This window comes from Antedon bifida, chromosome 9 (assembly GCF_963402885.1).
Source record: "Antedon bifida chromosome 9, ecAntBifi1.1, whole genome shotgun sequence".
Taxonomy (NCBI): Eukaryota; Metazoa; Echinodermata; class Crinoidea; order Comatulida; family Antedonidae; genus Antedon; species Antedon bifida.
This window is the reverse complement of record NC_136234.1, coordinates 11,838,926-11,856,356: the sequence shown is the minus strand read 5'-3', so window position 1 is coordinate 11,856,356 and position 17,431 is coordinate 11,838,926. Positions and strand designations below refer to the sequence as shown.

General features: G+C 34.5%; 1 protein-coding gene across 1 annotated transcript; it reads left to right on the top strand.

The window, feature by feature from the left end:
* The first annotated feature begins 5,770 nt into the window (after positions 1 to 5,770).
* On the top strand, positions 5,771 to 15,809 carry LOC144851775 (putative ATP-dependent RNA helicase DDX28). The gene is made up of 14 exons (XM_078709381.1): positions 5,771 to 5,854; positions 6,838 to 6,909; positions 7,835 to 8,101; positions 8,900 to 9,034; positions 9,529 to 9,729; positions 10,346 to 10,414; positions 10,728 to 10,809; positions 11,095 to 11,201; positions 11,550 to 11,660; positions 12,451 to 12,547; positions 13,007 to 13,158; positions 13,719 to 13,811; positions 14,139 to 14,291; positions 14,578 to 15,809. Exons 1-14 carry the CDS (start codon positions 5,804 to 5,806, stop codon positions 14,677 to 14,679), a joined length of 1,692 nt encoding a protein of 563 aa, XP_078565507.1. The 5' UTR covers positions 5,771 to 5,803; the 3' UTR covers positions 14,680 to 15,809.
* The last annotated feature ends 1,622 nt before the right edge of the window (positions 15,810 to 17,431 follow it).

Genomic DNA, 17,431 nt, shown 5'->3' with positions numbered 1-17,431 from the left:
ATTACTCCCTGAAGAAAACGAAGACTTGGGTGTTAGGTTAGGTGAACATAAATGGAGAAGATATTGAATAGATATTATTTTGTTTATTTGGGGCTTACAATCACAAATAGATACTAATAGGATGGCCGCTTCACTGATCATAGAACATCAACTGCTCTAGAAAAGTTCTATGAGTTAAAAGAAGTTCTATAAGACTGTCTATATGAAGACGAGAAAGAAAGTTTTAGAGGCCAGCGTAAGGTCCATCATCATCGTTTTTCATCTCCATTAGCGAGTTTTTGCATCGGGACGGTAGACGAAACAGGACGGTAGATATGGAAGGATACGGTAAATAACGAAATAATAATCTGCGCAAGCCCAGTATAGGCCGACTCCTTTCCGTTCTCAACACAGCACTTTGCGTCGATACGTCACTACGTTGCGTTTTAGGAACCACGCTTACGCGCTATGCTATGTTTTCCATTGTTCTTTTGCATGCCTTGCGTTGTTGCGTGAATTCAAATTTGATTTCCCGTAGCGATGTTTGCAGCACTGTTGCGTCGTGGCGGTTCACACTTGTGATATTAGTCCATGGGATTTAGCTAAAAAATTACCCTTTTCTCACACAAATTGCAAGAAAAGGTTTTTTTGATGAAATGTGTTCTTTAGACCCTACTGAACACATTTATCAACGTTAGGACATTTTTCGACAACGGGAAGTAGCCTAATTTGCATAATTAAAAATGGCCGCCATTTTTAATAACGTACTCTGTATCTTGGAAACCGCTAGTCACAGATACTTAATTATGGTGTCAAAATCGTTAGAATATATGTTTTTATATTCACTTTATTGAAAAAGTTTGTCTAAAAATGAATGGAAGTGCTATTTCTAACATTATTGACCTTTGACCTTAATTCTCATATCTCAGCAACCACTAATCGTAGATATACAAATTAGGGCTTAAATTGTTCAGAAACTACGCATTTATATCCAGTCTAATGGCATGTTTTTGCAAACGGATTCTAACATTATTGACCTTTGACCTTGATTTATCATATGTTAGCAACCACTAATCTGAGAGACACACAAGGGCCAGGGCCCCCCGTCGGGGAAAGCTGGCCCCCCGTCGGGGAAAGCTGCCGTACGTACGATACACTGACAGCGAAGTAAACAGTATGTGGTACGCATTTGTCTGGCGGTGTCTCTTTGTACGAATCTTTCATGGCCCGGCCGGTGTAAGATTGAAATGTGTCCGGTGTTTGAAAGTGTCCATTTTTTTGTATTAGTTCTAAGTGTAAATATGTTAACTGCACACTGCAAAGTTGTGGATGACAGTGTGGTGTAATGGTTATGTATCCAGCCTCTCACAGTTGAGGTCGCTGGTTCAAGTCCCACTGAGGTTTTTTTTTTTTATTATTTTTTTATTTCTTTTTTTTTTGTTTTTTGTGGACCTTGATCTTTGACCCTGACCCTGACCCTTCAAAATTTAACCACAATTATATGATGTGTCATTGATCATTGTGGCTAAGTTTGGTGAGAATCGGATAAAAACTGTGGTCTCTAGGCAGTAAAATAGTTTTTTGTTAGTTGTGACCTTGACCTATGACCTTTTCCCCTCAAATTCGAACTCGTCCGAGCTTTTGGGGCATAGATCATTGTTGCCAAATTTGGTGAGAATCGGATAAAAACTGTGGCCTCCAGGCTGTTCACAGACACACAAACACACACACACACACACACAGGGGTGAAAACATAACCTCCTTGGCGGAGGTAACAAGTGCATGCGTGATTAAAACCGGACTCTCAAATCCCAACCACCTATCATAAAACGTATGATACAGTATTTAATAGTGGACGCATTTCAATCCATGGGTCAGACATTATTAAACGGGCCGGAAAAACGCCCACGAACCCGTTGAAACATGCAACTGGACACTATCCAATGCTGAAAAGTGTCCGCCCGGACACTTTTGAATGCTGGACACATTTCAATCTTATATATATATAATGTATACGCGTCGACACATCTGGGCTGTATCATATTACATCCAGGGACCAAAATGTGTATTTTTCAGATTCCAGGCGAAAATCGGAAATTCATTTGCAACTACGCATCGACGTACATTCATACATGGATAAAGGTACGAGTTATGTTCTCACGGTTGAGTTTACGAATTGTTTCAATTTACCAATAACCATTGGTGTACCGCGTATATGTTCGCTGTCGATCTCGATTAAAGGGGTTTGGGTGGGGGTTCGATTGGGAAAAAGGAAGCGGCATGGCCCTAACCATAAAACAGGGTCTGGTCATGTTTCTTTTCGCGCATAAATCTCGATCTAGGGGGGTGAATAGGGTGGCTAGCCACCCCCTTAATTCTAAAGGGAAAAAAAAGATGCACCAAACCCGCGACCGTCGCTAGACGCGGATTCGACGCACTTGACTCTTTTAATTAAGAAGAGTAGGCTAGAGCTATAGTTGTGTAAATGGGCCTACATAGTGAAAGAGCAAGAGTTTAATTACTATTTATGAATTCAAGAGTTTAAAAAGAAAACGCGATTTAAAATCTTCGGAAAATACCCACAACTGAGTTATTTTCAAAACACATGCATGCTCCCACTACCAGCATCACGTTGTCTGAGAAGGAACTGTCAGTATAAAGTTTATTTGTATATCTAACAGTAGAGCCTATCCACAATCTCAGTAATAAAGTTTATTTGTATATATTTTTATATTACATCTAACAGTACGAACATTCACAGTAAGAAATGCTCGATTCAAATGAGGACCAAAAATAGTTAATAGGTATTTACAGTATTGTCAAAGTATTGTAAGTTTATTCTCAAAGGGCCCATATATTTACCTACCGTATGTGTTAAACCAAGGGCTCATAAATTTACCTACTTGTGTTAAACCAAACTCTGGCAGGCTGAGAGATTGGGATGTTCCATTCATCGCAAATCAATACATTTGTATAATCGTATATTAAATCTATCAAAATAGTATTTTTTTAAAGAAAATCGGCCTGTCTTCAACATTATGATGCTGTACTCTAGCTGTTCAACCGGTTTTCAGCTATTAAAAACAATTATCGTAGGAGGAGATAGGAAAATGCGAAGCCTCCTCCTCCTGTATACCGTATTACTTTCAGTGACAGAATATCGTAACCCCATATAATACACTCTCTCTAGCAGACAGTTAGCATATCTTTACTGTTATAAACAAAAAATATTGGCACGTTAGAGCGATGTAATCAACGGCTTACTCTGATGTTTATGGTAAGAAAGTAGACCTACCTGTTGCTGTTAGCCTATACATTATAACTAAGATAAATACTAGAATAGAAATGACGATCAACATTTAAAGTTTAAAAAATGTGTTGGAATTTTATGTTCTATCATAAAATATACATTTTAAACGAACGAAAATTACTAAAATCACTGATATGGCTTGAAGCTAATTTTTCTTTTGCATTACGGATGTAGGAACCGATATTAAACTTATATACCAAGTTTGAAATATTTTTGAATTCGAGAAATATTTTTTCTCGAAGTTTTTGTATATGACTATTTCGCTGTGCTCCACTGGCGCCAAATTGGATCCACTGGAGCACAGTAACATACGAACATATATTAACATTTTTGTTATTAAAAATCACTGATATGGCTTGAAACTATTTTTTCCTTTGCATTACGGATGAAGTGACCGACATTGAACATTATGTACCAAGTTTGAAATATTTTTGAATTTGAAAAGTACCTTTTTTCGCTGTTTTCGCATGTGATTTTTCCCTGTGCTCCACTGGCGCCAAATTGGATACACTGGAGCACAGTGTAATAACATACGAACATTTCTTTTGTAAAAAAAAAAAAACTCCTCGATTTCAATATATATTTCTTGGTATATTTTAAATTTAAGTTACTCAATTTACAGGCGGAAAAATCGAATTCCTCACCGTTTTTTTTTGTCTTTGTAAAAATCATTATTAGAGTTTAAAATATGTGTCGGAATTGTATGTTCTTTCATATATATTATCTTAAGCAAACGCAAGTTATTAAAATCACTGATGTGGCTTGAAACTTTTTTTTCTTTTGCTTTACGGATAGAGTAACCGATATTGAACATATATACCAAGTTTGAAATATTTTTGATGGTGCCAAATTGGGTCCACTTGAGCACAGTGTATTAACATACGAAAAGATATTAAAATTCATTGACTTTTTTCTATTTTATATCATTGTGCTTACTGGCGTCAAGTTGGGTCCACGTGAGCACAGTGTATTAAAAGACGAAAAGATTTTAGCATTCAGTGACTTGTTTCTATTTTATATCACTGTGCTCCACTGGCTCCAAATTGGGTCCACTTGAGCACAGTGTATTAAAATACGAAATGATATTAAAATTCAGTGACTTATTTCTATTTCATATCACTGTGCTCCACTGGCTCCAAATTGGGTCCACTTGAGCACAGTGTATTAAAATACGAAATGATATTAAAATTCAGTGACTTATTTCTATTTCATATCACTGTGCTCCACTGGCTCCAAATTGGGTCCACTTGAGCACAGTGTATTAACATACGAAAAGATATTAACATTCAGTGACTTATTTCTATTTTATATCACTGTGCTCCTCACTGGCGCCAAATTGTGTTCACTTGAGCACAGTGTATTAACATACGAAAATATATTAAAATTCAGTGACTTGTTTCTCTTTTATATCACGGTGCCAAATTGGGTCCACTTGAGCACAGTGTATTAACATACGAAAATATATTAAAATTAGTGACTTATTTCTATTTTATATCACTGTTCTCCACCCATGGAGGTATAAATTGTTATGCCTCCATGCTCCACCGGTGTTAAATGTTGTTCACTGGAGCAGTGACCGGTAATATTATTTCTACTTTTGGGGGAAAAAAATGAAGATTGAGGGCGCTGTTCACACAAGTAAAAATACACCTTTTTCCCTGTATCTAATTAAGTTTTAGCCATAATAATTTGAAAATGGTCTTATTTGATAGATAATTAAATTGTCTTTATATCAAAAAAATAAAACTTTATATTAAATACACATAATTCTGATAAATTCATGTGAAGTGCTTAAAATTAGCAAATATAACACATGTTAATACTATAACAAATGCTAGTGATGTTAATAAATTACAAAGTTAGTGATCATAAATAGAACTCTATTACATTTCGATAAAATGTTGTTATTATACAACATATAAACGTAAATTTCACAAAAAAAAACCCTTTTACGGCCAATAGTTTTTGAGATTATATGAATGTGTACTACCAGTACAGGTCAAAGGTCAATAAGAACATTTTGGGTCATTTTCGTGAAAAAGTTCTTATTAGACTGAATAGAAACATATACCTTCAGATTAATTTGAGCCGTATTTAAAGTTTGTCCAACTGTTAGTTACGGAGTTATATGATATGTAGGTCAAAGGTCATAAAAGCCAAAAATCATACTTCTGGCCATTTTTGGACAAACTTTTCCATTAGAACGAATATAAATATGCATCTCCCAAATAATTTGACACTAAAATTATTTCATTTAATCTAAGCGTTGCAAAGATATAACAATTTTGTTTTCAATGGGTCAAAACATTCAAATTGAGGTCAGAGGTCAAAGATGAATTTTAGAAATTTGACAACATGGGTTTTTATAACCAGCATGATTCAAATATTCATAAAACACAATGTTTACACTTTCCCCATGATCTGCACACGAAAATACATAGGGATCTGGACTACTCCCACATGACACTGCACACCAGGCCAAGGCAGTGTGTGCAAGGATGAAAATGTGTTGAGATGTTATCTTATTATTTGTCGGGAAAATCTATGTATTTTTTGTATTCTCAGGTATAAGCACATAACTAAAATATAGGGATTGTGTTTTTAGAATTACGAGTTGTTAGTTTAATTTAGATTAGGCAATAATTATAGTCAATCAATTTATATATGGGCCAGGCTAGGCTAGGCCTAGCCTAGATCACGTGTGTAAAATGAACCACCACACCATATACGAGCCTGCATATACATAAGGTGGGACTGGAAAGAAAAAGGAAATAGGCCTAGGCTAGACTTAATGTATTGTATACAAATTCGTTCATAAAAAAAAGATTAGGCCTATGCTAAATAAAAATTATTCATCATTCATATTATTTTCCTGGCGCATTTTTTTTCTCAAAATGTGCAATTCTATTTAATAAAACTTAAAAGCATGTGTAGGTAGCATGGAGTAAAGCTTACTCCATGGTTGGTAGGTAGGTAGGCAGGCTAGGGCCTACTACTTCTAGGCTAGGCTAGTCTAACTAGGCCTATTCTAGGCCTACTTTCTTAGAGCCCTTTAGGCCTAGTGTTACTAGCCTAGTGTTAGATTATAAAAATCTACTTTTATATTTGGCTTCATATTTTTTAAGCTGGCTTTTCCCACCATTTATTTCATTACTTGCCATTGCCAGCTAGGTTCTGGCGACGCTCCATACAAAATACGGCGTACAAAATAATAACCAAAATAAAACGCCATGTAGTCTGTGGAACACAATTCATTAATCAATCAAAAATCGTTCATGCATATCATGCACATTAATTTTTACAAACTTGTGTACACTCATTTATTTGACAGGTGAGGTTGGTTGACATAGTCGGCAGCCCTATCTTTTCAGCGTATATCAAACGCAATATTATCAGTTTTTTATGGCGAAGCCGATTTTAAATGTGATTGATATCATAAACCTGTGTTGAAGGACTTGAATTGTCAGTGGAAAGTACTATATTAATATTAGGTTACATTTAAGTTTCAAACTCTACTCTATGGAACATCGATATTGAATTTCTTTCAGGTTTGTAGAAGATGTCTAAATATTAATAGATTATATGGCAGTGTTGCAGTTAAGGATGCTTTTAATAACCAGGTAAATGTGATCAAATAATCAACCTTAATTAGTTTAAATACATATTTAAAAAAAAAACCTTACAATGCTTACCACATAAGTAATACTTTTATACTCTGAATTACACCATTATGAATGAAAATTTAAAACAGGATTCGAGCAGGTTATCAACTAAAAATGTACACAATGCTTATTACAGTAGAACCTATGTTTTACGTACCCTGATTTTACCTTCCCTGAATTTTACGTACGCTTAAAATGACTGATCATTTTCTTACATTGAGGGCGCAATTTAACAACAACAAAACACAAAGCCATGGCTGTGTGAGGAACTCTTCCCCCTATAGCAGCAGCGACTGTTTTTATTGATAGAAAATACAAGAACATTGATATTTTAATTTACACTTTATTTAAACATCTCACAGCCTGTATTACTGTACTTTTTTAGTTAGGGCTCACATCTTGCTAGGCCTGCTAGCCTGGCCTAGATTAGTCTAGGCAAGGCCTACTGTAGCTAGTATATTAACCACCTGCATGCTGTACAGTAAAGTAGGCAAACACTGCAGCCTCTTTTTAGCTACGATCTGATCTGTGTATTTGGGGATCAATTTAAGTCAACCTGGATTTTACGAATCCCATGTTTTACGCACGCCTTTCGGTCCAATACCATACGTAAAATGAAGGTTCTACTGTATATATAATCAATTATTTATTATTCTTAGTAAAAGCCATCATACAATAAAATAACACTGGCAGTCAAAGGTTGATTTTTTTTACAATAAAATAACATAAAATTTTAAAAAGTTGAGAGCAGACAGCAAATAGGTAAGAAGTGTTCACAAAAACAGAGAAAGCAAATCATTAAGAATATGCCAGTTGGTCGTTAATCAATCTTGTAAGATCTTCATGAATAATTTATAAATTAGTTTTTCTTCTAAAATTATAGGAGTCCGATGGCTTGGAAGTAATCCGCATACCACGGAATCTTGCCAAGGGCATTGATAAACTGAAAACCGGCAAAGGGCCAGTGAAATGGAAAGGACGAGTGTTTACGGCAAAACCAGGAAAGGAAATCATCTCTGCGAAGAGAAAAGAGTTCAACCATTATATGAATCAAAAGTATGATAAATTTGCTCAACCAAAGCTAGCCTCACATGGCTGGAAACATAAGAAATCTAAGGGAGACTACTTCACCATTCTTGCATACAAAAGTGTAAGTTTTTATTTATGGAGCATTCCATGACAAATTAGGCAGTGACTTTAGGGTCATCATCTCTGAATTGCTAATAATTATGCATAGAATATCTTAACTCAACAGAATTGTCCTATTTGATTACATATTCATTATTTTGCTTTTCAATTTAAGTGTAGAAAACGTTTGTTATTTACATTATGAACTAATTTAAGTTAAGTTTAATTAAGTAAAATAAGCTGAAGTCTTTAAATGTAATTTTGTAACCTATACCTAACCAAGAAAATCTAACAGGATACTGTGCAATACAGTAGTGGTGGTATTTGTTGCAGCCAGACATAAGATCAAAGGACTGTTACAAGTTCCTATCTTGGCAAGGCAAGCTCAGTGCCTGTTGTTAGATTGCCTTGGTTAGGTATAACCTATGCTGGAAGAGGTTTTTAACAAACAACTCTGGAATTGGTAAAGCAGTGTGTCAATCACCTAGCCACAGAGCACTGTGTTATACAGTATGCATTGCCCTTTCCTAATGTCTTCCATAGTATTTTATAAGCCACTGTCGCCTCATAATTTCTACCTACCACCTATACCAGATACCATTTTTTATGACTTTTTCCTATCTCCTACCACTATTTCTATCTGTCAGTGGTCATTCTGTAAGGTTTCTAGAAGGAATTGCCTTGTGGTATCTTCCCAAAAGTATTGTTTAAAATGCGAACTTTTTGGCCTGCTTCTGATTAGAAGCTGAAAACATAATTAAAGTGGTAAGTATTTATTTAGCTTTAGCAGTAATTTGAAATGTCTTTTAATATTGTTTAGAACCCTTCTTACCTTGGTAAGAAACCAGATAGCAATGGTATTGAAAGGAAGATAAGCTTTGATGATCTTCCATTGCACAAGGCACTCAGGGATGCACTACGCACAATGGGTGTTGATTATCCAACAAAAATTCAAGTAAGTTTAAAATATCTATTCTAGTATATTTTCATTGTGTTCAATACCAGCTATTTCAAAAAATGTAAAACCTTTGTTCATATAGTTCATTTGTTTATATGCTGATGGTTATTTATTAATAATCCTCTACTCCAAATTGGTGAATGCTTTTTAAAATTCGTAAACCGCTGAAGCAGAAACAAACTGCGAGATTATGTGTTTGGATGTTAAATGAAAACAAAATTCCATCCTAGCATGAGCCTAGATTTGTCAATTAGACGGTTTGTCTATTATAATAAATAATGAATGTCCCTTGCAATTGCATTTAAATTTGGAACTAGTATTTCTAACTTTATAGATTTTATGAAAGTTACCAGGGCTACTCATTTTTGCACCTGTAAAGGAAAAACTGTACTCTGTGTGATTCTAGTTAGACTGATGGAAAAGAATAATCATAATCAAACTCTTATGTTGACCTTGACCTGATATTAATTTGTTTTTAACTTGCTTTACAGTACAATGCAATACCATCCTTATTAGAGGGAAAGAATGTACTATTTGCAGCTGAAACAGGCAGTGGAAAGACCTTGGCTTATCTGCTTCCACTCCTCAATATGTTGTACAATGAAAGAGATACATTTGGTATGAAAGCTGAACCAAAACATCCCAGTGCTTTGATATTAGTACCAACTAGAGAACTTGCCATACAAGTTGAGGTAAAATGTAAATCATGTTTTTAAAAAGACTAGATAGGACAAGTTATTTTCAACACTGACAACAGCCATCTTTGGTATCATGTGAACACCTTTCGATGCTGGAATGACTGACCAATTCACTGACTTTCATACGGAAGCTCAGCTTCATAGCAACAGTCCATGTTTGATGACTTTTTTAGACAAGTTGAACGTTTACTTTCATCTTTTGTTTGTGTCGAACTATACAACTAAATTTTGACCTGACCCAAATTTGTAATAGCATTTTATTTCCGTCAGTGAGCCCTATTTATCATTTAACTTCTAATTGGTGGATTTGCCTTAAAACTCCCATCAGTTTGACAGTAATGGTAAGCGGAAAACCGTGAGCTTGTCCCACATAGAATCGGGTATCTATCCTAAGTGGGTTTCCACTCAACCACCTATCTACTCCACGGTTTGTGGAAATTGTCATAAGAAACTAACAAATATTACATTTTTTTTTCCGCTTACCGTTTATTGCTTCCTGTTACCACTCGTCTATAAATTAGCCTTGAGTGTGAATTGAAATGCTTTCTATGTATTCTCTGTGTGATGTTGCTAATGTATATTGAATTTACAAATTTGTGTTGCTTTACAGAAAGTAGGACGGTTATTAACATCTGAGAAAAATGTCACCATACGCCATCTGGAAGGATCAAAATCAAAGGTAATAAGCAATTTATTCACCAGATGGATCCATTTGCTTACCAATCGTAGAGTTCTTGGTTCAAATCTTATTAGAGTTGGATCTGGCGGGTTTCCTGTCCTGCAATTAGCGAGTACATACTTCAGTATGATTATACAAGAATAGAATAAGTAATGTCATAAAATTCTGTTTATTGCCAATAAAGCTTGGTTCCCAATACATATGCAACATTACTTAGTGGGAACCTTAGAGTTGAAAGATTCACCTTTGCCATGGTAAGCAATAATCCATTATTTTAAATCTAATAATCCAATACTGTTTTTTTTAAATGCAGAAAACCATGCTACATACTTTCAAGACTCCAGTGGACATCATCATATCAACACCTGGTCCATTGATAGGCTGTCTAAGAGAGAGTAAATATTACCACTAAGTTTAATTCTAATTAAAGTATAACATGATTTTCTTATGCAAATATTGGAAACCCACACTGAGTAGGCAAAACAAAATGTTTTTATTAAAAAAAAGTGAGATACAAATGTCCCAACAAAGATCTATAGTAATCAATTGGCCACTCAGGTACTTTTGTATCTGTGACATTCTTTTCCTTTAGTCCTTTCCTTTAATAATAGTTGCTTTTGTTGGTGTCATTGTTTTTTTACATTTTCTGAAATCATCTACCATAACATTTTCCATTTCAGAATTTGTGTCTATGAAGCACATTCACCATGTTGTTATTGATGAGGTAGATACAATGTTAGATGGCAGCTTCTCCAATAACATAATTAGAATTCTTCAAGATGTGAATGTAGGTATCCCCTTATTTTGATAATAATTTATTCTAATATTGCATTTTAAAATGTAAGAGCCATGTTTAAAAAATCTGTATAAAATGTTGCAATTATTTTATGACTTGCAATAAAAGTAAGAAATGACTTGCACATCACTGTGCTTTATAAGCTTTCACTAAAGGCACACTTGGCATTCCATAGATGCTATTTTTTAAGTTATTTCTGGGGAAACATGCTGTCTTTTTCTTCTAATAAAAGCACTTGCTGTATTCCATAGTTGCCATTTTCCAAAACATCTTTCTTTTTATAGAGGGTACCGTTTGACAGATAACAGATAAGTAAGTTTTCTATTCTATGTTTTGTAGATTTGCCTTGGTAACTGGTCGCATACCTACCCACCAATTGAGGCTCAGTTGATATTGGTTGGAGCTACCTTACCAAAACACTATTCAGAAATTCTTAGTGAAATTATTACCGTAAGTGGTCTTAATTTTTTTTTAATCAAATGCTATAACTTCACTGATAATAATATTGTCGAAGTTATATAGTGCTTTTAGCAATCAGCAGATTGTCCCAAAGTGCTTAAAATAAATTTGAGATCAGGCAGAGGAACAAATTGAAATACAAAGTAAATAGTAAAATAAAAATAGATAAAAAAATTGTTTTAAATATACAAATAAATAAACAATTTTGACCTCTGAAACAAATCTTTTCCTACAACTTACAAGATGTATTTTTAACAGAAGAACATAATTTTGTACCGGTAAATTGAATTTTGAATTTACCTAAATTAATACAAGGTTAGAGTAAAACAAAATCTAATATTAACCCCCCTTCTAATCTATAATAATAACCCACTACTCTAATAGTAACCCATGGGGTTAATATTGGAGTCACAAAAACTCTTGACAAAATGACATTATGAAGACTGGTCGTTTATGATGCAATATGATGAAATAAGGAAATAATGCATGTTGATCTCAGGAGTGGGGGGAGAATTGAGTGTTTTTGAGTTTATAAAATAAAGTTAGAGTTCAACCACTTTTGTTTATTCGTACTGTTATATTATTTTGCTATGATATGCTGACCGAAATAGTTGGAGTGGGTTACTATTTTCAAGTGCCTAATTTAAGATTAGTAATAGTAACCCACTACTCTAATAGTACCCCCCCCCCCTTCTAATAGTAACCCACCCTAAAAAACAGGGTTACAATTAGCAGATTTACGGTAATCAATTTGTTATGTAATTAAGTATTTCTTTCTCAGGAGAAATCACTAACAGTCATATGCACATCTCACCTTCACCGTGTTATGCCCCATGTCAACCAAAAGTTCATCCGAATATCAAGTTCAGAAAAATCAGGTGTGTTTTTATTTTGTAAAGTAAATATAGAAAGTGTAGTGGCACGGTGGAGTTGCTGTTGAAATACTTTCTCAACAATCCTTGGGGCCTTGGTTCAAATCGGTAGGATTTGTCTGACAATTATGAAGGGGATACTTTGTTGCTTCTCGAAGGTGTCCCAATAATATTGAGTATTATATCTACGAAAATTAGTTCTATGGAAGGATATAAAACGTCATTAACACATATGAGCACACACAATCACATTCATAATGTTTCTGTTTCTTTGAGTAAATTAGCAGACATGTCTGCATTATGTCCAATCAGAAGACTTCACCGTCTATTGCAAAATGGTATGGTTTACGTTTTGGAATAATATTGTCGCACATCTAAAACTCACTATTAGTGGTTAGACTATTTTTTTATTACTAAAATAAAGTTACATACTATTGATTAAAATGTATTTTTTATATTTCATAGTTCACATTTTGGAGTTGGCTGCAAAGAATGACAAAAGAGGAATTCGTACCATCATATTTTGTAATGAAATAGACAGCTGTAACTGGATGTCGGCATTCCTACAAGATCATAAAATTAAGGTCATCAGACTGAATGGAAATTTATTACCACAGGTCAGTTAATAACACGCATGAGTAGGTTCTTGTCAATAGATTGGAGAATTGTGGGTCACATGATATTCAATAGACTACTCCAATGGACCCTTAAAGGCAAACTCGGACAGCATCGTACAAAGAGGCCCGACAAAACGTCTTGACTCGTTGCAAGAACTTTAAACATGTTTAATTTTCTCCCGACAAGACGACTCATCGATCCTTGTCGTACATCTGAGTTGGCCTTACCATCATCAAGAAGTGCAATTTTGTTATATGTGCATTCATTCTTATTGCAATGAGCCCATGTGTGCCCATCTACTCCACATCAAAAATTGGGCCAGTGTCTTTTCGAATGGTTTAGGCCTTGGTCTAGCATCTCACTAAAACACACAAAATTGAGATGTGTTATTAAACAATAATGATTTGTGCAATGTAACAAATAATTTCAGTTGTTGAAAGATTAAAGGTTCTACTTTAACAATGCACTTGGATGGACTGTTACATTTTCCCACTGGACAGTCTTTCCTATTTGATGAGTTGTACATTTTTTGTTCATATCACCTTCATTTTTCTTGCAGTATCGTGTTGGGATGCTACAAGCCTTTCACAATGGTGACTGTAACATTCTTGTTGCTACAGACATCGCTTCTCGTGGCATAGACACAACAAATGTAAGTTAATGCATTTATGAGATTTAATTTGTGCTTAAACATTGCCTGGCTGCATTTCAGAATACTGCTTTCTGTACATACTGCAAACCTAGGAAGGTCTATAGTGTTGCTATCTTAGCAAGATCAGAAGCTAACACAAATCACAAGTAATCAATAAGTTTTAGTTTGCAGTACAGAGGTATTGGGCAATATCCCAAGTGCAAGGTCCACAGAAGAATTACACAGATACACAAAATATTTCACTAACAATTTCTGATACATTCAGATGTTGTTATATTGTTTTATTTCATTGATAATATTTTATTTATATATGATTTTGTTTTGTAGGTGCACCATGTTGTCAATTTTGACTTTCCCAACCATATGTCAGACTATATCCACCGAGTTGGTCGAGTCGGTAGAGTTGGTAGCCACAGCAATGGTCATGTCACTAATTTTATCGTACATAAATGGGATGTTGATCTTGTTCACAAAATTGAGGTATTTTTCTTTTTCTATACTCCTAGTCATTGTAAGCCCCATACTTTCTGGTTAAACGAATAAGTGGAAATTTATGTTTTAACATTATTCTATTGGCCAACCCCTCTTTTTTTTTTAAGGGAACACTTTGTTAGAGATTCTGTGGTTTCTTGTTCAAGTTCTGCTATATATTGTTTTAACTACATTTATGCCTTTAAGTTTAGTTTAGGGCTGCCAGCCAATAGACACTGATTAATTTGAATATCGAATCAATGATGCTGAATTGTGTTTTTATTATTATTTGCAGAGGGCAGTGAGAAGACAGGTTGATCTACCAAGTGTAGATGCAGATATTTCAAGAAAGCACATTGATCGATTGTCAAGTACGCTGTTAGATGATATTGTATAGGAGTATCGGCTCAGAGGTGGTGAGATATGATAATCGGTGCAGAGGGTGGTGAGGCATTAGATTGATCTACCTAGTGTAATAGCAAGATGCGTAAGATAATGCTAGTTGCAAAATTGATATCTGTGCAGCGGGTGGGATTGAATGTATCTACCTAGTGTAGTTACAAAATGCAACACATGTCTAGTAGTATACTGATATACCATTGATATTTGTGCAGTGGGTGGTATTGAATGTATCTACCTAGTGTAGTTACAAAATGCAACACATGTCTAGTAGTATACTGATATATCATTGTTATCAGTGCAGATGATGGAAGGATCTATTATTATTATTAACAATAATAGGTTGATTTGTATAGCGCAGGGTTTATCACAGTCCACAGGCCAGATTCATCCATCACTGTTATTAGAGAATAAAAAACATTTTCCAGAGGCCACCTTAAAATGTCCTCGTGCTATATAACCATGAGATTGTTTTTAAATTACTATCTAACCTACTGTTGATAACCCTGTATACAACGCCTAAATAGATTCCTGTCATTTGATTGAACGATTGTGGGACATGTGATAAAAAAATAAGTACCTTTTTAATGCTCGCATAGCGCAGTGTATTCCTATTTTTGTCGGCGGAAGACCGACAACAACAATGCTTTGCGCATGCTCCCACAAGAGTGTCGAACTACACAAACTCCCTTAACAACAATCTCCTGTTTCAATTTTGCTCTGTTGAGTGATGATAAAATTACTAAATTACATGATGATGCTGACTCAAAAAACCAATAAGCTATCAGAGGTAAAAACTGTTTTTAGATGTATAAAAAAAACCAAATATGTATCCTAGGCCTACCTTTTAATCTGAATCAAATGTAGGCCAATCTTTCATTCAATCTGAATGAAATGACAAGAATCTACTTATAAATGTTATATAAAGCAAATAATGTTTGTATATTCATTCTATGGTACAAATATCATTCGGCAATAGATGAAAGGTCATATTTTCACTCGGATGTTGCCTTGTGAAAATAATAACCTTTCATCTTTCACCTCTTGAACAATCTCACTCATAAACATTCATTATTTGTAAAATAATATGTGTACAAGATGTAAATCTTGGTAGCCATAAACCAGTTCTACTTCATTTTATTTCACCTTATTTATAGAGGATGAGCCTAAACAGCGTATGCTGACAATCAACAGTTATGATAACTCTCTGTGTGTGACAGTGGCTGTGTATTTGGGTAACTCCCTACTCATCTAAAAAATGTTGTGCTATTCGCGCAAAGAGGGTAACAATCATGCCGAAGGATATCCAACTCCCACGCAGAATACGCGGAGAACGTGCATGATTCTGATACAATGCACAAGCATTTTTTTATGGTTATAGTCCTTATCCAAAAGTTGTTTTAACGTCTAACTACATTTGTCGCATATTCTGTTAGTTTAAAAAGTATATCATAGAGAGGGTCTGTGAATCTGTAACTACAGCAACATCATTGCATTTCATTTCTTAACCGCCATCGATCTAACTTGTATAACAGCCACATATTATTGCTAGTTTATTTATAAATTATAAACATGTTTAAACGAACGGGGACCTACCCTGTCTTTCTTCTAAGGTCCCACAATTAAGGCTCTAGCTACCAAGGCTTTAAAACACAACAAATCATGACCAGTTGGATTATTGTGCTTTTTAATGAGCCATGCATTGACAGGTCAACATTCATAAAAGATTCCCATGTATCGTACCACTTCTATTGATGAATTCTACAATACTAGATCCATTTTATCTAGATGAAGTGTTGGTATTGAACTGTGACCCTTAGGTTGTTCATATACACGCACATATATAGGGGTGAAAACATAACATCCTTGGCCAAGGTAATACTAATTGATATGTACCTTGTCCTGGATATTTTGACGCATAATCGCATATTTCTTCAGGAATTTTTAAAAATAAATTTTGAGATGATTACAGATTTCTGAAGGACTCCTAATAATATTTCCAGTCTAAAATATTCGTCTTTCCTTATTCAATATAAGAAATGATAATTGATAGGTATTTATTCATAAATAACACTTAAATAGTACAAACAGAAGGCAGCCAACGGCTGAATAATTCTGCAAACAACGTACAAAGTAAAAATTCAAATAAATCTAACAACAATATAATATATACAAGTACAAGTACACAGTAAATGATGTGTACCTTGTCCTGGATATCTTTGGTATTCTTCCGCAACATATATTCACAGATTTCTGAAGGACTTTCAGACATGTTCCCTAAATTCCTAAACCTAAAGTGCCATGTAAGGAAGGTGTCTATGGCCACCGTAGTGATCAGGAGGGTGCTTAAATCCAAAGAAAGACTTTCAGCAATATTTTGAATTTAAAATATTCATCTTTCTTTAAAATATAAGAAATAATAATTGATGTCTTGGGTATTGGACTGTATTAAGTGTTGACAAATGTCAAAAGGACGGTTCAGCAAATATTTGAATTTAAAGACTGATTATTAATGTTGTCCCAAGTTTCACAATGTGAACATAGTTGGAAGAAATTATAGAAGTGTAATATAGAAGTGATGGGAGGAAAAATTTGAGAGTCTGTAGTAAATATCCATCTACTCCAAATAACACTACCGACACGATCTCTTGCATGTGGATCAAATATAAGAAAACCATTTTAACGTTTAATAATACAAAATGTACTTTTCATAAAACAAGCATCATGATAATGTTATTCTTGTTCAAGAG